General features: G+C 33.0%; 1 protein-coding gene across 2 annotated transcripts in view; it reads right to left on the bottom strand.

Annotated features, from left to right (window-relative positions):
* The window catches only part of LOC142235206 (uncharacterized), an 83,302-nt gene extending 63,838 nt beyond the window's left edge, over window positions 1-19,464 (bottom strand). For both annotated transcript variants that reach the window (XM_075306463.1, XM_075306464.1), the window contains exon 1: window positions 18,884-19,464. In XM_075306463.1, the coding sequence (XP_075162578.1) occupies window positions 18,884-19,025 (142 nt within the window). In that variant the 5' untranslated portion in view covers window positions 19,026-19,464. The remainder of the gene's footprint in view (window positions 1-18,883) is intronic.
* Between the last annotated feature and the right edge of the window lie 3,980 nt (window positions 19,465-23,444).

The following is a 23,444-nucleotide window of genomic DNA, read 5'->3' as shown; positions in this document are numbered from 1 at the left end:
TAAAAATGACTCTAATTTTCCTGTACCTCTAATTCATATTTATCGACTGATGAATTATAAATGCATTTTTGAAAAATTGCCTAAATATTATTAATATTATAAATATTTCACATATTTATACACTGTGCCCAAGGCATTTGCTGTGCCCAAGATTTTGTAGAAATCTGACAAAATATTGTCGGGTCAGTTTTAAATATTGGTTAATGGGAATATAAACCTTTATATAAAGCACTCAACAAAATTTGAGAATTGATCGAAATGTAGATCTAAATACAAGGTTGTGCAAGGTATATTATAGTCGGCCGCGCCCGACTTCAGTCTTTCTTTATTTGGTTTTTACTAAAATTGTGTTTCGTCCAGGGATCCGGAGCGGTCCATTTTTTTCGCTCCGCTCCGCTCCGGAGAAAAAAAAAACGCTCCGCTCCGAGAAAAAAAATCGCTCCGCTCCACGCTCCGCTCCTCTTCGAGAAAATTATAGTTCAAACATTGTATTATTTGTTCAATTGAGTTTTATTTTATTTAGAAAAATCGGGCGGTACATATATAGGACTTATAGCTAAATCTGAACCGATTTCGATGATTTTTTGCACATATAGTTAGTGCTGTAGAAGATTACATTTAGCCAACTTTGAGTAAGATCGGTTGATAAATAAGGGTTTTATGACCTAATTTGGCAAAATTGGGCGATACATATATATATATATATATATATATATATATGACCTATATCTAAATCTGAACCGATTTCGATGAAATTTTCAGACTTAAAGGGTGATACAGAAGATTATTTTGTGCTAAATTTGACGACTATCGGTTAGTAAAAAAGTGCAACGTGACCCCATTTGTCGAAATCGGGCAATACATATATATGGGAGCTATATCTAAATTTGATCCGATTTCTTCCAAATTCAATAGCTTTCGTCCTTGTGCCCAAAAAAACTCCCTGTACCAAACTTCATCAAAATCGGTTAATAATTGCGACCGGAATCCTGCGCTAGATCGACTCAAGTGGTGATTCTGAGTCGTTCGGTATATATTTATAGGGTCTAAAATCAATATTTCTGGTAGGCACTTTTTTTGGCAGATCAAACTTATTATACCCTAACCACTATGTGGTTTAGGGTATAATGACTTTAAAACAATGTGTTGAAATATTTTATTAATTTTGAAGATTTTTTCAGAAATATTAAATCCATTTTGACTTCATTAAAACGAATTTTTCATTCATGTTAGGATACACATTTTTATGTCGAATCACTTAGCTATAAGGACAAACAGACTTCATTGAAAAGTTTAGAGACTTTTAGACAAGGAAAAAACTTTATTTCAGAGAAATACGTCTTCTATTCTAAGCAAAATTCATATTCGTATTTTAAGCATGTGAAATATTTGGCCTCCCGACAATATTCTTTGCGGTGCACCATCTACTATTTAATATGTGATAGAAACCAAATTTATGAAAATGGACCAAAATGGACCAAATTCTGTTTGGTCCGACCATCGGACCAAATTTAAAAATTAGAAATCTTTTGGACCAATTTTTGTTCCGATCGGACCAAAACGGCAACGCTGATTGGAATTGAAAGTCTATACACAGAGTAGAAGTAACTACTCTCCGAAAGATTTTTTTTTGTTTTGCAACAGACGTAGAGAAGAGGTTTTGTTATAAAGGGTGATTCTTTTGAGGTTAGGATTTTCATGCATTAGTATTTGACAGATCACGTGGGATTTCAGACATGGTGTCAAAGAGAAAGATGCTCAGTATGCTTTGACATTTCATCATGAATAGACTTACTAACGAGCCACAACGTCGAATTTTCAGTGAATGGGCCCTAGAAAAGTTGGCAGAAAATCCGCTTTTTTATCGACAAATTTTGTTCAGCGATGAGGCTCATTTCTGGTTGAATGGCTACGTAAATAAGCAAAATTGCCGCATTTGGAGTGAAGAGCAACCAGAAGCCGTTCAAGAACTGCCCATGCATCCCGAAAAATGCACTGTTTGGTGTGGTTTGTACGCTGGTGGAATCATTGGACCGTATTTTTTCAAAGATGCTGTTGGACGCAACGTTACGGTGAATGGCGATCGCTATCGTTCGATGCTAACAAACTTTTTGTTGCCAAAAATGGAAGAACTGAACTTGGTTGACATGTGGTTTCAACAAGATGGCGCTACATGCCACACAGCTCGCGATTCTATGGCCATTTTGAGGGAAAACTTCGGAGAACAATTCATCTCAAGAAATGGACCGGTAAGTTGGCCACCAAGATCATGCGATTTGACGCCTTTAGACTATTTTTTGTGGGGCTACGTCAAGTCTAAAGTCTACAGAAATAAGCCAGCAACTATTCCAGCTTTGGAAGACAACATTTCCGAAGAAATTCGGGCTATTCCGGCCGAAATGCTCGAAAAAGTTGCCCAAAATTGGACTTTCCGAATGGACCACCTAAGACGCAGCCGCGGTCAACATTTAAATGAAATTATCTTCAAAAAGTAAATGTCATGGACCAATCTAACGTTTCAAATAAAGAACCGATGAGATTTTGCAAATTTTATGCGTTTTTTTTTTTAAAAAAAGTTATCAAGCTCTTAACAAATCACCCTTTATTTGTAATGTGTGTGTGTGTGTGTATGTTTATGTTTATGTTTGCAACAACCTCCATCGAAATCAGTCCGTGGTATACCTACGAATATTCTTACTCAGATCTAGTGTTACCTAATTTCGCTTTTTTCCCTTTATTGTAAAAATACATTTTCGAACAGCGTTTTTAAGAAATGTTCGTTCTCAAAAAAAGTAGATAACATGCAATAATACAAATCAAGTCATTATTTTTCAATGTGAGAAAAAAATTAAAATAAATGTATATGCGCACATTTTTCAACCAAAATTGAAACTATCCATAATTTTAATTAAATTTTCGAGAACTAATATCAGAAAAAAGAGAATGCTAGGATATAGTACAATAGTAAAGCAAATATGAATGTCCTTACACTGAAAAAAAAAAGAATTTTTCTTAATTATTAAAGTCACGTTGACCTTACCTCAAAAATTTTATCTTTCATGTTATGATACACATTTTTAAGTAAAATCACTTAATTATAAGGACATTACAACTTCATTCAAAACTTTTGGACAAGGAAAAAAACTTTATTTTAGAGAAATGCGTCTTCCATGTTAAGCAAAATTTGCATTCTTATTCTAAGGACATGCAATCTTTGACTTCACGACAATATTTTTTTCAGTGTAGAAAACTAAAAAATTAAATATAAATAAGATCGTTTAAGATCGCATTTATTTGACGTTCATTACAAACATCTTTGTAGTAATACGGGATGAAATTGATCGAAAGTACTGTTGTTACTTTTACAACACATACTAGAGATATATTTTGACATTTGCCGTTTTTGAAAACAATTACTAAAAGAACACGTTGTGTTTTCCCCAATGTACGTACGTACAAAAATACTTATCGTACATTTTAAACGTGTACTCACACTACGCTAAGTACTAGCTATATTTGAAATTACCTACACAGTGTAATTTCAAAGTTACACATTTCATTCAAGTAATATTTTATTCGGAGCGGAGCGGTTTTTCATTTGGAAATCGCTCCGCTCCCGCTCCTCTCCGGATTTTAGAAATGCCGCTCCCGCTCCGCTCCGGCAAAAAAAAGGCTTGCTCCGCTCCGCTCCACGCTCCGCTCCGGATCCCTGGTTTCGTCCCATATCGTTATATTTAAATTTTAAGTACATAGATGTACATACAATTGTGTCTAAATCGGTTCAGATTCAAATTCATGCATATGGGAATTTGAAATATAGAGTTCAATTGGCATCAAATGTGAAATTAAGATCTTTTTGGCACATATAAATAAATACGATAATTTATATCGATCCATTTACGGTACCCCCCAAAATAGAACTACAAATTAGTGGCATTAAAATGAGATTTATTTATATTACCCTCAGTCGAGGCTGATGAAAAATGCTGGAGTCGTAGTCGAGCAAAATTGGCTCGACTCCACAGCCCTGCTTTTGTCATCATAGGTTACACTCAAAACACAGTAACTCTACCAGAAAGGAAACTTTTTGTTAATTACAGAAAAATTTGGTTAATTTTAGAATTTTTTGATTGAACTGTATTACAAACGCAAATGTCGTGCCGATTTCTCAAAACTAAATAAATATTCAAGAAATTTTGTAAGTCACAATTATATTTCTTCAATGTTAAAGGAAATTTAGTAGTTTGAAGGCAAAAATTGGAGTTTAAAATTGCAAAAATGACTCTAGTGCAAAACGAAGTTCAAAATCAGTCCATTATTGGTAAAGTTTGCAATTTTTGAGAAATTCTGAACTATATTGTGGGAGACACGAAACAAGAAAATTTTTATTTTATTTATTTTTATTTATTTATCTAAATTTAAACTTTCTCAAAACGTAATAATTCCATTAACTAAAATAGAATTAAATTGGCGTTAGTGCCACATATGGTTCATTATTTTTGATTGTAGGTTAGCTATAGTGGCAGCCCGATATTTCAGACTGTTCAGTCCATTCTCTCTTTTGTTTTATTTTTTGACATCATAACAACATTGATTGATATTACTTAATAATGCAGATTTGATTTTTGCAAATCATAATGAAAACCAAACACATTAACGCATGGTATTGTATGCTTGATTAATATTGCATTGCACTTTCACCACCACTTTCATTTGAGACACATTTGTGAAATGTTTATGGCCAGCCATACGCAATATCAAACAAGTGTCGTCATCTTGCTATAGTCCATGCGTTTTTCTTTTCATTTTAAAACATTTTTAGCCAAGGCGTTTCGATACACAGAATCGATCCCAATTGGAACAGTTTTAGATAGCTCGTTTTGATGCTATGAATGTTGATAGACAAGTGTTTCACTTTTCACAAGTTTCAGGTTTGGTTTTTCGAAAAATAAAACAAAAAACAACACTATTATAATTTCTTTCGAAGAAAACACCCAAGCCCGAAAACACACACATACACTGTCTAGGTTATGTAGGTTTTGAGAGCCAACGCTTATAAAATTCCACTAAATGAAGGCAATAACCCAATTAACACCAACAAAAAAATTAAGACTCAGAACTAAAATAAAAGGTGTTTACTTCTGTTTGTCATTGACCATTTTCGTACATGTCAATTTGTTTTTATATAGCAAACGGAGTTGTCGGAGAACAGGGTTATGAAAATAGAATGAACAGAAAATTTTCTATTAAACTATAAGTTTGTTCACAATTATTAGCCATAATTTTGTTAAAAAAAAACACACATTCAGGCATATTCCAATTACCGCAGCAGCAATAATTTTGCGTTTCCGATTTTGTTTCGTGTTCTGACTATTGTAAATGGTATAAAGTTTGCGATTTTGATTCGGTTGTATATTTGTTGGCGCATATTGAAATTTAACTTAATTTTATGAAAATTTGTTTAATAATATAAACATTATAAACCTCATTATGTTTTGTGTTTGATTATAACGGTAATGTAGCATTTTTTCAATATTGGGAGCGCAAATTAGTAATTCTAAACTGACAACAGTGGCGGAGTTCAGTTGGTATTGAAACTATATTCATGTCATGGCCATATTCCATAGCTTTCATTTTCAGTATGTGTCATATGGCAGAGTGTAAACAACATAATTTCTTGGATCGTGTTTGCAAAAAAGCATTTCACACAAAAAAATATTTTACTGTCTTCAATCGCGCAATTAATTGATCCAATTAATTTTTAATTGAAATGTCTTCAATCACATAATTATTAGTATTAATTTAAAAATTTATTGAAAGTAAATTAAAAAATTAATTAATACTATTAATTTTTGTGATTGATTTTTGTTTCAATTAAAAAAGTTTTTAATATATTTTAAAACTCAATTAAGACGTTTGCGGACATCTGCGGCAAAGCCGAATATCATTGCACGGACGAAAAGACTGTTTATACCCTAAACCACATAGTGGTTGGGGTATAATAAGTTTGATCTGCCAAAAAATTTGCCTACCAGAAATATTGATTTTAGAACCCATAAAATATATACCGATCGACTCATAATCACCTCCTGAGTCGATCTAGCGCTTGGTGTACGTCCGTCCGTCCGTCTGTCCATGTATTTGTTGTTCACAAGATCCGGTCGCAATTATTAACCGATTGTGGTGAAATTTGGTACAGGGAGTTTTTTGGGCACAAGGACGAACCCTGTTGAATTTGGAAGAAATCGGATAAAATTATATATTGCTCCCATATACATGTTTCGCCTGATTTCGACAAATGGGGTCACGTTGCGCTTTTTTTCAAACGGATCATCACCAAATTTGGCAAAAGGTAATCTTTTTCACCGCCCTTCAAGTCTACAAAATTTCTTTCGAAGTATTTTTATTGGTATTATTGGTAAACTAAAATACGGGAAAAAATTATACACAAATTAAGTATAAAGTTTTACTAAATTCCTATTTCTCACAAAATAGTTCATTATTTCTTTAACTTTGTAAGTTTTACGATAAAAGCGCCCATCATGGACTTCATATCCCAGCAAAAAAAGCGTCGCCAAAAAAGTAATTCTTTTTCGATCCGGAAGTGGTGCAAAATTGACGCAGAAGCGATGAATTTAACATGGGCTTGTCATAGGACGGAAGTCCTCCATTTCAAAAGCCGTTGCACTGAATTTGTATGACTTCTTTAGGTTTGATCCGAATTCAATGCTTTGGATGTAAATTAAAAAATGCTGTGATATTTTGTCAAATAAATAATTTCTATAATTTTTAATGGATTCTAACGCTTGTCGGAAACGTTTGACCTCAAATATTTTCAAAAATGCAAAATTTTTTCAAATTTGATTTATCATTTTTTTTTTTCGACAAAATTTAAATAATTTGTACCATTTTATGAATTCTTACTCTGTTTTTAACCTATTTGAAACAAAAAAAAGTTAAAATTACCCATTAACAGTATGAAAAAATCAAGCTATAAAAAAATTAATTAAAATTACTTCCTGGGTAGTTGAAATAAAGAACATCATTGGAAGTGCATCTTCTGGAAGTGCTTTTAAAGTTGTGCCTTTGGAAGAACTTTCAAATATTTTTGCTGGGATGTCATTCAAAATTTTCTAAAACTAATCACAAGTTTTCTTGCTGGTTTTTCGGCTCAAAGACGATCCCTATTGATTTTGGAATAACTCCCAGATTTAGATATAACTCCCATATATATCTTTCGCCCGATTTAAATACATTCATATGACAACGGAGGCCAGAGTTTCATTTCGAAAATTTTGATGTTTTGCACTGAGAGTTAGAGGTGTGTACGTGACACGAAATTTTCGTGACTCACGCGTAAGTCGTGAGTCACGTTTATGTCAACGGCGTGAGTGTGCGTGAGCGTGATTAACAAACCGTAATGTCTTGCGTGAGCGTGAGTCACGAAAGCAATATCTTCGTGAGTGTGCGTGAGTAACGAATTACGCTCATGAAAATAATCCCGCTCTCCAAGATAAAACGCTTAAAAGTTAAATTCATTTGCAATTTTAGTGACACCTAGGATGTTAAGAGTTTAATAACGCTCTCGATTTTAATCGTGCTCTTGATTTCAGACTCGTCCCTCAGGTACATTATTCGTAAAATTATTCGTGAGAGAGAAAAGAGAGACGTTTGTACGAATTTATTTCGGCATAAGCCGGCTATCAATGTAAAGCCCGTTTTTCGGAGGGTTCAAGTGTGGTTTATTGTTGGGTTTAATGAACTGCCTGAATTTATTCTGATAATTGGTTGATAGTTTTGCTGCAAGTAGAGGATGCTGATGAGGAATGTGGTAATTCCGAAACGTGCGTCCATCCAACCATCTTGCAGTCTATAGGGCTTTGCCCAAATAAATTTGACAAACATTCTTTTCCTCTGTTGGTTAAGCTACACTTGTAGTTTAGTTGTTGTTTTTTTTTTTGATTCAAGCTGAAATCAAAAAAACAACAACAATGATTAAGTAAATTTACTTTTGTGTATTATTTTCTCAATCGTCGTCATTTTTCGCCGACAAACATTTTTTTTCATAAACATCATAACATTTTAGGATGTGATCATGTTCTTTTAACTGCACCCACAGAAAAAAATCGCTTCTGTAACATATGCCCCAGACACATTTTGCTTCAAGCATATATATTTTCAGGATTTGTCCAAGCAAAATATTGTATTGTTCAAACATATTACGTTTCACATTAGGCATGCACTGGTAGAAAAATATTTAATGAAATTTTCTTTGTGTATATATATTTTTAAGGCGCCAATTGGTTACTTCCATTCTTTTACTTGCAGCGTATTCTGTACGTCTCTCTTTCTAAACACATATATGTTTATAGGCTTTTTCAAAATTAATATATGTTTGCATCCAAGCATATTATATTTGCAAACTTTTTATGTCCCAAACATAATATGTTCTACCATATTGTGACAAAAAATTGAGTTCCAAACGAATAATTTTTACATTCAAACATACCATAACATTTTAGAGCGTGACCATTGTCTTTTAATTAAAACAAAATTTCTTTTTTTTATCAATATAACATTTTATCAATATAACACTTTAGAACAGTTATATTTTTTTTAGAACTATGTTCACTGAGCCAGCAAGGTTACAGGTAAAAATGTTCTATGGTCGCCGCAAAAATAGCTGCTATCATATTGTTTTGCTCTTCGAATATGATTGTGACAATCATGTTTCTTCTCTACGTGTGGTGTTAATCTATGATCTTTATCAATCATGCAAAAATTAATTCATATTGGTCTACAATGATTTATAGCCCCCACACTGAAAACACAGTGAACCCACTAGGAAGAAAACTTTTGGTTAATTTTAGAAAGCTTTGAATATATTTAGAAAATTTTAACTAAACAGTATTACAAACGCTGGCATCACGCCAATATCACAAAAATAAGTAAATATTTTTCGACAAATTACAGGAAAATTTATTAGACATAAATAATTATTTTTCACTTGATAATGAAAATTTTGTACTTTGAAAGAAAAAATTGGAATTAAAAATTGCAAGAATGTCTTTATTGACATACGAAGTTCATGATGGACGCATTTGTAGTAAAAATTTCCAAATTTAAATATACAATGAACAATTTTGTGCAAAATAAGAATTTAGTAAATATTTATGTTTAATTTGTGTACACTGAAAAAAAAAGCATGTCCGTTTCCAAAGATTTTGTCTTTACTTTAAAAATGTTGGTATTGATTCCGAGCCAAAGAAGCGGAGAATACAAGTAAGGATACTTTTAAGTCACAATTCTCTTTTAAATTTGAGTTTTGTGTACTTGCTTCTAGGGAGCAAATTTTAATTTTTCGCTTTTTCAGCTTTTTTCTTCATATGATATTAACGTCCTTTAAAGATGAGTTAACGACAACTTTATTTCCCAAATTAAGAATCGACTTCCAGTATAAATTATGCTATGGTTCCAATAAAAAACTTCTTTAAAATAAAGTTTTAAAAAACATGTCCTATATTTGAACGACGTTTTGCTTTGTAGTAAAGATGCAAAAGGACAACAAATTTAAAGACAATTTCATTAAATGTAAAGAAGTTTTCTGAGTTATATAAGTCAAGTTGACCTTAGCCCAAACATTTTTTCTTTCATGTTATGATACCCATTTTTAAGTCAAATCACTTAATTATAAGGACAATATGACTTCATTGAAAAGTTTATCGACTTTTGGACAAAGAAAAAAACTTTATATTAGAGAAATGCGTCTTTTATGCTAAGTAAAATTTGAATTCGTATTTTAAAGACATAAAATCTGTGACCTCACGACAATATTTTTTTCAGTGTATAATGTTTCACGTTTTTTTAGTTAATTTAACTATCGTACTCAAAAAATTGTCAGAGTAAAGGAAACTTTCTCCAAACATAATAATTCCATAAATTAAAATAAAGTTAAATTGGCTTCAGTGAAATATAGAGTTCACTTTTTTTTTTTTTGAGTGCATATAAACCGATCCCCAGATTTGATCTCCGGAGCTTCATGGAGGGGCAACTTTCATTCGATTCGATTAAAATTTGGTACTTCAGCGAAGTTATTTTCTAAAAATTATGCAGCTTATATGTTTCGGGAGAAAACATCATTATGCTGTTAGGAGCCACCGTGGTGCAATGGTTAGCATGCCCGCCTTGCACACACAAGGTCGTGCGTTCGATTCCTGCTTCGACCGAACACCAAAAAGTTTTTCAGCGGTGGATTATCCCACCTCAGTAATGCTGGTGACATTTCTGAAGGTTTCAAAGCTCCTCTAAGAGGTTTCACTGCAATGTGGAACGTCGTTCGGACTCGGCTATAGAAAGGAGGTCCCTTGTCATTGAGCTTAACATGGAATCGGGCAGCACTCAGCGATAAGGGGAAGTTCACCAATACGGTATCACAATGGACTGAATAGTCTAAGTGAGCCTGATACATCGGGCTGCCACCTAACCTAATCTGACAAAGTTGTTCGTAGAGCGTCTTCGATGTTATCCACATTTTTTAGATGTTATCCATATTTTCTCAATTATCATTACAGTTTAGATGACGGCCATATTCTTCATTTAATTCGAATAAAATCGCTTCTTCGAGAGCACAACATATTAGATGAAAATTATATTAGCACTACGTTCACTAAACAAACATGGCCGTGGTGAAAATATTACATGATTGCTGTAAGTGTCCTATTCTATGCTAGTGATTCTATAAAACAGCATTCTTCTCTTCGTACAACAGGTTTCCCCTAAGCTATGCGATTATACTAGCTTACATATATTTCCCATCTCATAACCCATAGTTGAACAAATGACGCTACAGTTTGTTGTTATAACAATTACAAGCAGTCTGCATCACAGTATTATGATATTATATTTGCAAATGAACTTGAGTTTGTGTGAATACTATACCTTTCATATTTAACTTTCATAAATATAAAAAAAAATCTTGGCTTAATTCCTAAGAATTGTTTATATTATTCTTAGTTTGCTTTTTACCTGGCCTAGTTTTTCAGGTACACTTCATACGCATATGCAATACCCTTTTATTTTCATATTAAACCTGCTAAAATTATAGCTATTTATGATTAAATTTAATACTGCACTACAGAATAAGGGAAAATGGAAAATGAATTAAAACATTCCTCTTTTAGTTCGTAAATGTAGCATGAAGTACACTATTAAAGAAGGTTACATGTTACATCTCTCTCATTTTAGTTAGGTTCCAATAATATAAGTGATCTTCCTTTATGTTGTGGTCAACAAATATTTGTAAGTGAATCACAAATACTGGTAATATATATATGCTTCGGTGAATACAATTATAGTAATCACACATTTATTCGTAAAGTTGAACTGAGTCGACTAAACATATACTATACAAAAATGTGTACTTAGCTACAAATACACGGACGAAAAAGCCTTTTTTTCATATGTTTCGGTGTAAAAATTACATGTGTGGAACTCAAATTTTTCAACATATTATTTTTAAGTGCAAGCATACATTGTTCATAAACAAGCATAACATGTTTGCGACATATATGTTAATATGTTAGAACATATTATGTTTGGGACGAAACATTTTTGTAAATATAATATGTTTGGATGCAAACATATATTAATTTAGAAACAGCCTATAAACATATATGTGTTTAGAAAGAGAGACCTAGAGAATAAACTGCAAGCAAAGGAATGGAAGTAACCAATTGGCGCCTTGAAAATATATCCACACAAAGAAAATTTCATTAACATTTTTTACTACCAGTGTATGCCTAAGATGAAACATAATATGTTTGAACAATACAAACAATATTTTGTTTGGACCAATCCTGAAAATATAAATGCTTGAAGCACAATATGTTTGGGGTATATGTTACAGAAGCGATTTTTTGAGGGTGTACAAAATCCTTATCTTAAAGGTATTGGTATTGATTCCAAGCCAATGATGCCACATCTTTAAAAAAAGATTTAAATAGAGCAAGGTAGTTTAAATTTTAGTCCCACTAAAATTAAAATTTAGATAAAGATTACATTTATAGAATTTGTTATTTTATTTTTCAAAAAAGGAAAAAAACAAATCAAATAAACGAAAGTTTAAAAGTTCAAATTGTGTGTACCCTCCACCAGGCATCCGGAGAGGCCCAGTTTTCGCTTTTTTAGCTTTTTTTTCTTCATATGCTATCAAAATCCTTTAAAAACGAGTTAACAACAACTTTATTTTCCAAATTAAGACTCGACTTCCAGTATAAACTATGCTATGTTTCAAGTAAAAAACGTCTTCAAAATAAAGTTTTGAAAAACATGTCCTATATTTGAACGAGTTTTTGCTTTGTAGTCAAGATGCAAAAAGCCAATAAATTTAAAGGCAATTTCATTAAATTTAAAGAATTTTTATGAATTATTAAAGCCCAAACATTTTTTCTTTCATGTTATGATACCCATTTTTAAGTGAAATCATAAGGACAATTATATTATAAGGACAATACGACTTCATTGAAAAGTTTATCGACTTTTGGACAAGGAAGAAACTTTATATTAGAGAAATGCGTCTTCTATGCTAAGAAAAATTTGCCTTCGTATTTTAAAGACATGAAATCTTTGACATCACAAAAATATATTTTTCAGTGTAGGAAGGAAAAAACATCGCTCCGCTCCAAAAAAAAACTCCACCCCCCTTCTTATTGGAGAAAAACAAGTAAGTAAAGAAGAAAGTACTATATCATACCCTAAACCACCTCTACTGAATTAGTACAGAGTTTTACATTCGTAACCTACAGAGTTTACAGAGTTACATTCGTAACCTAAATTTAAGAAGAAATAGGGAAAAAATTAAGGCAGAGATTATAAACTTTCTTTTGATTTTGTGTAAATTGTCTAGCCAAAAAAAGTTAGGTTGCATAATATTTCTTCTTGGGGCAATATTTGTTTCAGCATAGTCCAACACTACTCATTTATTGTCGTTGTGGTCATATGTGGTCCTATAAAAAAACATCACTGAGTCAAATTAAACAAGATTTGTTAATTAAATAACATCTCCAATTGAATGAGCACTTATTTTGAATTACAAATATTAAATATGCTGTCTTAAAATTATCTATACACACATTGTTATATGAAATTGAAAATAAATATATATATTTATTAACTCTCAGCGAAGTTATACAAAACCATCTATAATTGTTGATAGTTACTTAAATTCAATATGCCTATCATTTTTGGCCTGCACATTTACTTATCGTAAGACTTATTTGATTGTCAGATGTTTATGTGCCACTCAATCAGCGAATTTTATTTTGTGAATATTTGTTATTTTCACTTTTTTATACTATAGGCAAATCCGAAACAAAAGACTTAAGACGTAAACAGCATTTAAAATGGGAAACAATGGCGTCAACACATAGTGTTTCCGAACGCAAGAATAGTTTTGTTTTCAACATCATATCGATGCCCTCATTCCAGAGTACGCTAAGTCGACTTAGCATGTTCTGATGGAGTTCGCTGTTTTTTATTCGTATTGATGTGAATTGCATCCTGTCAAAAGTTCGAATTTATTAGACATTTCTAACAAAAGTTATGGTTAATATTGAACATAGCCTGTGACTAAAAATCTTAAAAATGTCCAATCCAAAAAGGGCCAAAATCTTTGTTCGGTCTAAAGTGGTCTAAGTCATTTTTATTATCACTATTTTGAGTTCGTGCATACTAAAAAAACTTTATAAAAAATATGATTTTAAGACCGAAAATAAGGGAATTTCTATCTTATACGGGTTTTGAGAAATTTCAATAAACGAAACTTGTTTCTTGTTTTCTGTAAAATGCACTTAGCGTACTTTGGAATGTAGACGTCGATATGTAACCATGCTTTACAAAGGCCTTCCACAGTTACTCAAAATTAACTTTCAAATATTACATTGTTCTTAAAATAATTCTATAAAAACCGAATTGTAGAAAAGACGTATAATAACATACATCTTCGGACAAAGTTGGAAAAAGAACAATAACAGGTCATACACCCTCAAAAAATCGACTCTGTAACATATACTCCCAAACATATTCTACTTCAAGCATATATATTTCCACAATGTGTTCAAACAAAAAATTATTTGTACTGTGCAAGCATGCTATCTTTCATCCTAATCATATCTTTTTTAAGGCCCCAAATAGTTAATTACATTTTCCAAACATTTCTGCAACAAACACTTTTATTTGTTGCAATTAAACCTGAAGTTTTCCATATGATTGGGGGTATATTAACTTTGTTATTCCGTTTGTAACACATCGAAATATTGGTCTAAGACCCCATAAATTCTGAGTCGACCTAGCTATGTCCGTCGACCTAGCTATGATCTCCAGAGCCTCTTGGAGGAGAAAAATTCATCCGATCCGGTTGATGTTAGTATATGGTCTCTAACAACCATGCAAAAATCTATTCATATCGGTCCATAATTATATAGCCCCCATATAACCCGATCCCAGGATTTGACTTCCGGAGCCTATTGGAGAAGCAAATTTCATCCGATCTGGTTGAAATTTGGTACGTTATATTAGTATATGGTCTCTAACAACCTTAGTCTTAAGATCGATTCCATTTGAATTCTCTATTGTTTGAGCTCAACAAATAAAGACAGGTAAAGAGAGGTGTATGAAATATAAAATTATTTCTTAAACAAACAGTTTTCCAACCACTTTTAGATTCTAGTCCATATTGAGTTAAAATTTTTTGCCCAACGTCTTATTTTTTATCCAAACATATAAATAAAATAATGTAAGAGCCACCGTGGTGCAATGGTTAGCATGTCCGCCTTGCATACACAATGTCGTGGGTTCGATTCCTGCTTCGACCGAACACCAAAAAGTTTTTCAGCGGTGGATTATCCCACCTCAGTAATGCTGCACTGAAAAAAATATTGTCGTGAGGTCAAAGATTTCATGTCTTTAAAATACGAATACAAATTTTGCTTAGCATAGAAGACGCATTTCTCTAAAATAAAGTTATTTTCTTGTCCAAAAGTCGATAAACTTTTCAATGAAGTCGTATTGTCCTTATAATTAAGTGATTTGACTTAAAAATGGGTATCGTAACATGAAAGAAAAAATTTATAGGCTAAGGTCAACTTGACTTTAATAATTCAGAAAAATTCTTTAAATTTAATGAAATTGTCTTTAAATTTGTTGTCTTTTTGCATCTTGACTACAAAGCAAAAAGTCATTCAAATATAGGACATGTTTTTCAAAACTTTATTTTAAAGAAGTTTTTTACTTCAAACATAGCATAATTTCTACTGGAAGTCGAGTCCTAATTTGGAAAATAAAGTCGTTAACTCGTTTTTAAAGGACTTTGATAGCATATGAAGAAAAAAGCTCAGAAAGCGAAAAATTAAAATTTGCTTCCTAGAAGCAAGTACACAAAACCTAAATTTAAAAGAAAATTGTGTCTTAAAAGTATCCTTACTTGTATTCTCCGCTTCTTTGGCTCGGAATCAATACCAAATTTTTTAAAGTAAAGACAAAATCTTTGGAACCGAGTATGCTTTTTTTTCAGTGTGGTGACATTTCTGAGGGTTTCAAAACTTCTCAAATTGGTTTCACTACAATGTGTAACGCCGTCATTGAGCTTAACATGGAATCGGGCAGCACTCAGTGATAAAAGAGAAGTTCACCAATGTGGTATCACAATGGACTGAATAGTCTAAGTGAGCCTGATACATCAGGGTGCCACTTAACCTAAGACCAGAATTATGTAGGTTTCGCTATGAGCAGTTTAATTCCCAACTGTAGATAAGTCAGGGTTTTCCAAAGAGTTCTGGGTGTGATGACAGATGCCCTACCACAGATCATGGTTATATGATCAGGCCATGTTAAAAAATCATTCAACTTACTGTTACTAAGTCTGGAATTTTCGTTCGCCTCGAGACGAACGATTCGTCAAAAAACCATATTTATATCTCTATGGAATCCCAATTTTTTCGTTGTTCATGGTTATATGATCAGGCCATGTTAAAAAATCATTTAACTTACTGTTACTAAGTCTGGAATTTTCGTTCGCCTCGAGACGAACGATTCGTCAAAAAAACATATTTATATCTCTATGGAAACCCAATTTTTTTCGTTGTTCGTTACTAAATCATAAATAATGTGTTCGTGACAAATTGCAGGATTTTCTAGCAAATATATCTAAAATTATTGTAGTTTCAATCTAGACGAACGATTCGTCTCAAGCCGCTTTTGTGTTTCAAGAACAGGCAGTTAATTCCTAGACTCATGTACTTCCAACTGTTTCACTAGACTTGCCCACACCAATATCCTTTAGAATCGACCATATCTGTCTCGACCCTGGAGCATTCTTAAACTTCCTCGCGAAGTGCATACGTTTCTCTCGAGAGATCACTTTCTTCACAGCCTTTCGAGCAACACAAATCTCATTGTAGACCTCTGATGTCCTGACAATTTTCCATTGGGCAAACCTGAAATTCCTTTCATACCAATTTTAAAGTCACCTAACTCAACACATCTTCAATGACTCAACACATCTTCAATGAAAATTGTATAAATTTGCGATCATGTAAAGAAATCTTTGCAAGTTGTTGTTACTTAAAAATCCATAGAATGTGAAGGTACGCTGTGAAGCTCTTGCCCGACTTTTTGAAAATTGAACCGATTTTCTAAAAATTTGCAATCTCATTTTCAAAAATTTAGATCCAATACCTTCGCATAGGTCACATCAATATGAAAAGCGTTCTCAACAATAACTCCTGGATTTTCCGAGCTTCAGATACGACAATTTTGCTAGTTGACGTAGCCACGGAGGTGGGAGTGGGTCCCATAATTCTGGATGATCATGAAATTCCTTAATTAGAATTAATTACATATTACAATTTTCTGTATGTGTATGTATTAAATAAAAGTAAAATATTTATCATTTGCATACCGTTATAACTCAAAAATGCTATAACTCAAAATCTCTGCACGGACAAAAAGACCATTTTTCATAGATTTCGGTGTAAAAATTATATGTTTGGAACTCATATTTGTAGCACATTATTCTTAAGTGCAAGAATATAATGTTCTTGAACTAGTATAACATATTTGGGAAAATATGTTACAGAAGGGTTTTTTTTTGAAGGGGTTGTAGGGCGAAGTATTTTTTGCAATTATGATAAATCGGATTAGGCTGTACATTGAATATAAATTCCATTAAATTGCATTCACTTACTCTAATTTAATATTGACTATAAAATTGTTACGACGTATATCATTTCAATATAGAGTTTCTTCATCATGCACAATATTTTGGGACATATATGTTAATATGTTACAACATATTATTTTTTGGACATAACGTTTTTGTAAATATAATATGCTTGGATATTAATTCAGAAATAGCCTATAAACATAAATGTGTTTCGAAAAAGAGACCTAGAGAATATGCTGCAAGTAAAAGGATGGAAGTAACCAATTGGCACCTTAAAAATATATATACCTACACAAAAAAAATTTCATTAAATTTTTTTTTTGTCAGTGTATACCTAATGTGAAACATAATATGTTTGAACAATACAAACAATATTTTGTTTGGACCGATCTTGAAAATATATATGCTTGAAGCAAAATGTGTTTGGAGTATAGAAGTAATGGAAACTTGGAATCGGAACTATCTTACATATTCAAGGGGAACTGCTTGAAAAGGCTGTTACGATGGTGAATGTCCGATGGGAAAATTGCGTGTAAATATGATCCCATTTAAACTTAAACTGCACACTAGTGTTTTCAAGACATCAGATATCAACCTTTATTAAACAATATTTAATTTCAAGTTTATTTGGTTTATTGACGTTTTTGCTAATTATTAGCTTTAGTTATTGCTAATGGGCTTTCAAGGTCATTTTAAAATGCGAATAAAACAAGTATTCATTATTTTCATCCTTTAATTTCATTTATTTCAATTAATTCGCATTATGCCAATCTAGATTCGATATTTGCATATTATTATTTATATATAGGATTTATGATTGTCATAGCGATATAATATACAACATAAACACCCATAACAGCTGTTTGATAAACGGAAATTTCCATAGTCAAATATTTCGTCTTGACCTAACCCATTGATAACACCTTAGTTGGGGTGTTGAACTTTTATTCGGTTTTATTATCTCAATGAAAACATCTCATGACTATTCATACGTTTTGCATGATACCGCACAACTGAATTCGAAGATTTCTACAAACTTTTTTTCCTCCTCTCAGTTTTGCCTTTTTTATTACTACAAATCGCTTTCTTATATATAATAGGTTATCTTGATTTGATTTTTAAGTTCTTCTTCTTGGATTTTCAATACATCCGAAGCTGGGAGAATGGCAAATTGTAGCGCTAGGATGCAAAATTTAATAAAAATCGGTTTTAAAGTTGTTTTAATAAAATTATATATTATGTACCTGATAGGAACAAAGCAATAAGAATGTATGAATTATATATTTTTCGTTTGAACCAACTTCAAATCTATAATGTGTTCTGTGTTACAAAAGTTTTTATATTGCAAAGTATAAAATAATTAATCCTATTTTCTCCATATTTAATCAAAAGTAAAAATTTCTGAAATGAAAATGCCAAGACTTGAGAAATGCATAACTGGTGTTTGCCAAATAGCATTGGCAGCCACCTTCGTGCAATATTAAGCTGCCCATATGAGCTGAGAAGATCTAAAAAAAATTATGCTTGCATAAAATCAGATGAAAATCACGATATGCTTGGATTTTTAAACAATAATGTGGCACATTCATGAAAAACTTGTTCAAGTTTAATGTGTAAGCCAAGTTTTAAAGCAAAGAAAATGATCAAATTATGGCCCATACTTACCATTTCTTAGAAGTGCTTGGTCAGTCGTTGCTGCACTCGATATTCGGCTTGGTATTGGACTCCAACTTTGGACAAACGGCATAAGCACCAACATTAATACTAGCAACATTAGTTGTACATTGACATGTAAATGCCAATCCATAGTGTGCACTATCAAGTTTTTGTTTTATTCTTGGTCAACGCTTCGAGAATATATAGTTTACTTGGTGTAATGAAACGGCCACTTTCTTGGTACGTTAAACTTAAACTTAAATGCTAATCCGCTAGCTTAACTGTCAATATGAATGAACACTTTTTTAAAATGACTGGCTAAATCCCGTCCCACAAACATCATTTCAACACTCTTTTATTGTTAATCCATATTGCATAATGTTTCTTTCTTTTTATTTGTTTTTGATTTCTTTCAGCAAGCCAACCCAATAAAATTCATTCGATTATCTTTTAGTTTTCCTTTTGATTTTTATCTATTCCACAATATCTTTTGTCTTTGTTGTTTTTTTTTTTATTTGTGCCTTCACAAACAAATAATCTTAAGCACTTGTCTCCCTTATGATGCTACGTCCGAACACTTGCAAGTTCAAGGTAATATTAAGCCATGACTAGCATACGAAAGAAGTTTTATACCGGCTTACAATGAAAGCAACGCCATTCATTAGAAGAAAGAGTTGAACTGATGAAAGAGAAGTTGTAATGACTTTAATAGAAAGAGAAAGGCGGTTTTAAGAGAACCAATAATAGCCTTATAGGGAGAAACAACTCTTTGGTGCCTATTACTTACTCGTACCCAATGAATACACAGAAAACTATAAGCTGCCCCAAGACGACATATCGACGGCATATAGTGGTTGCAAATAGAAAATTTGTGAAATAAATAATTCCTGATGTTATGAAGTAATTAAAAAACAAGAATATTTGGTCAATAGTGTATATCTCGCCTCTCTGGCTCAAAATCAATACCAAAATAATTAATTTAAAGACAAAATCATAGGAAGTGGGTAAACATATTTTTTTCATGATTAATAGAATGGGGTATTTTCCATAAACTGAACTTAGGCTCAAAGTGGGACTTAGGTCCGGGTTAGAACTAAGGTTCTATTTGGTGCAAGGGGTCGAATGATGGGATTGTAGTAGCCCATAAAACCGCATATCAGTAGAATCCAGAAGAAGCAAATCGAGATGAAAGTAGCGCGCAGGCTACCTCGGTGGAAACAACAAATATTATTGGCCCTCACCATATCTTCATATCTTCACATGCCTATATAAAACAATCCACCGTATTGTATAATATTCCCAATAGGATGGGGGCGGGGGTGTATACTAACTTTGTCATTCTGCTTATAACACATCAAAATTTTGGTCTCAGATACCATAAGGTATATAACATACTAGGTCATCGAAATGCAGGTCTCTAAAAATACTGGAAAGATAAACTTTCCTTTAGACAGAATACAATTTACGGCCATTTTCATATAGCTGCGTTAGAGCTACGTTACCCAACGAACTTTTAAATTGCACTATGGACATATCTGTCAACTTGCCTATATATTCCATATGTCAGTTACGAACTTAACTGCTGAAAATTTTTCTTGTTAAAGTTAACCGGAGAGAAGACTTAGACTATTCAGTCCATTGTGATACCACATTGGTGAGCTTCTCTCTTATCACTGAGTGCTGCCCGATTCTATGTTAAGCCCAATGACAAGGGACCTCCTTTTTATAGCCGAGTCCGAACGGCGTTCCACATTGCAGTGAAATGGTCCATGGCGTGTATTGGTCCATGTTTTGGTATATACCCCATGTAGACCGATCTCCCGATTTTATTTCTTAGGCTCATAGAAACCGTAGTTGTTGTATCAGTCCATTTGCTAGGCCACCATATAGACCGATTTCACTTCATGAGGGTATAAAAGGCGCACTGAACATAGGTTAGGTTAGGTTAGGTTAGGTTAGGTGGCAGCCCGATGTATCAGGCTCACTTAGACTATTCAGTCCATTGTGATACCACATTGGTGAACTTCTCTCTTATCACTGAGTGCTGCCCGATTCCATGTTAAGCTCAATGACAAGGGACCTCCTTTTTATAGCCGAGTCCGAACGGCGTTCCACATTGCAGTGAAACCGCTTAGAGAAGCTTGAAACCCTCAGAAATGTCACCAGCATTACTGAGGTGGGATAATCCACCGCTGAAAAACTTTATGGTGTTCGGTCGAAGCAGGAATCGAACCCACGACCTTGTGTATGCAAGGCGGGCATGCTAACCATTGCACCACGGTGGCGCACTGAACATGAAAATTGCTTAAAACTGAATGTAAAATTTCCAGATTTTACTTCTCGTAATCATTTAAATAATGGGGGTGAAAATCTACAAATTTTATATTTCAAATCAAGGCGTTATTTCATAATTTTCTTGCACACTTACAAGGGATGTTAATGATTCCTCTAAAACTCAAACAAAAATGGTACTTATAAATCCAGAATCTGATATAGTCTTCATAAAATCTTTAAATTTATCTTCGGGAAGTGTACTCGTTGAACTGCTCTTCTTGAGAGAATATCTGTCATCAAACCCCCCTGAAATTTCAAAGGAAACTATAATACTTGATTCATGGTTGTGGGCATTTAAGATTCGGCCCGGCTGAACTTACTGCTCTATATACTTGTTTTATTTCATAATGTCTGTTTTAGAAATAGGATACATCATTTTATCTCTTGCCCGACTTTTGGAAAATTGGAAATTCTCCGATTTACTTGAGTCCAGGTTTTGATATTCCCCCATATAAACCGATCTCCCGGTTTGGCTTCTTGGGCTTATACCCACCGCAATTTTTATCCGATTTGCTTGAAATCAGAAAATTAGATGTATTTTAGGTTCAAAAACATGTGTGGTCAATCGGTCCATATTTTGGTATATATTCCATATAGACCGATTTCCCGATTTGACTTCTTGGAAATCGAAATTTTAAGTCCATAAATAGTTATGGTGCATTTGAAATTCGAAATCTAGAGCTATTTATAGGTCCACAATATATATGTTTTAGTATACCTCTCATATAGATTGATATTCCGATTTGACTTCATGGTATTCTAGAAACCGCAAATTTTATTCGATTTTACTTACTACTTTAGGTTCAAAAAGACCTGTGGTGATTTTGGTTTATATCGACAAGGATTTTACAAACTCTTCATTTAGACTGGTCTCCAGATTTAACTTCTTGAGAGTATAGAAGGCACACTAATCATCCAATTGCTCGAAACTAGAAGGCAAATTTCCCGATCTTACTTCTCCCGCTCATTCGAGTAATGCGGGTAAAAAATTATCTAAAACTCAAACAAAAATGGTTGTTATAAATCCAAAATGTTATGTAGTCTCCATGCAGAAAATTCAAATTTATCTGCAGGAATCTGTCATCAAATTCTCCTGAAATATTATATAGTTTCAAGTATCCCGATGCGACGAAGAATTTTCAAAAGAAACTATAATATTTGATGGTGGTGGGTATTTCAAATTCGGCCCGGCCGATCTTAAGGCCGTATATACTTGTTTTTTATTATATTTCATCTTTTAATGATTTAACTGAAGTCCAACTCGACTCCAAGCATTATATATGAGATTTTTCAGGTAAAAAGCATCTTTAATATAGTCTTGAAAGATATCTCCAATTTAAAATGTTGTTTACAAGCTACAAAAAATCGTTGAACTTAGGGACAATTTCAATAATATTAAAGTTTTTCAGGGGAAGTTGACCTTAGTACTAGCCCTACGGGAAATTGGTGCAAATTGCCACTGACGGACCTATCACAGAAATGGTACTTGTGCTCCAGTTAGTTGCAATTTTTAAATAGTCGTAATTTATTTATTTCCGTATTCGCTTGATATTAAAATCTTAGATCCATTAAGATTTTAATATCAAGCATTTTCACATTTACGTATTCGACATATTTCAAAAGTTTTTTTTTTCATTTCGGGTTCGATTGAGATGCCCAAATTGAAACGGATTTCTAAGAGTTTGTCCGAGACTGGTTCCTTCGGACCTGTCTATGGGGTGCTCCTGCTAAATTGTCCCAGGACGTGTCCTTTGGGATGAGTCCAAGACGCGTGCTAAAATGTAAATTTACCCCGTCAATGACAAACCGATGTTAAAGTGACCGGTCCCTTCCATACGTTTTGAGCAGAACTGGAACTGGTCCATACACACCAGGGACTAGTCCTGTACCGGTTCTGTGGTTTATCCATTTCCCGTAGGGAGTTGACCCATTTTAAAATCGAATCATTTAACTCTAATGAACGCCTTTATTGAAATTTTTTCGTCTTTTGGTCGAGTAAACGATCTTTATATTAGAGAAATTCATCTTATATGCTAAGCAAACATCACATTTGTATCTCAAAGACAAAAAATTTTTGCTCTTACGATAATATTTTTTCAGAATAAAATTTTCGTTTCTGCATGCAGAAAAACTTGAAGTTTGTGTCTTAAATCTTTTGTTACATTCTTGTTACAATTATTGTGAAGTTGACGTTTGTGTCTTAAGTCTTTTGTTGCATTTCTAGCCACATAACTAA

This window comes from Haematobia irritans, chromosome 4, assembly GCF_050003625.1.
Source record: "Haematobia irritans isolate KBUSLIRL chromosome 4, ASM5000362v1, whole genome shotgun sequence".
Classification (NCBI taxonomy): domain Eukaryota; kingdom Metazoa; phylum Arthropoda; class Insecta; order Diptera; family Muscidae; genus Haematobia; species Haematobia irritans.
Note: the sequence above shows the minus strand (reverse complement) of the source record. Positions and strands in the feature narration are given on the sequence as shown.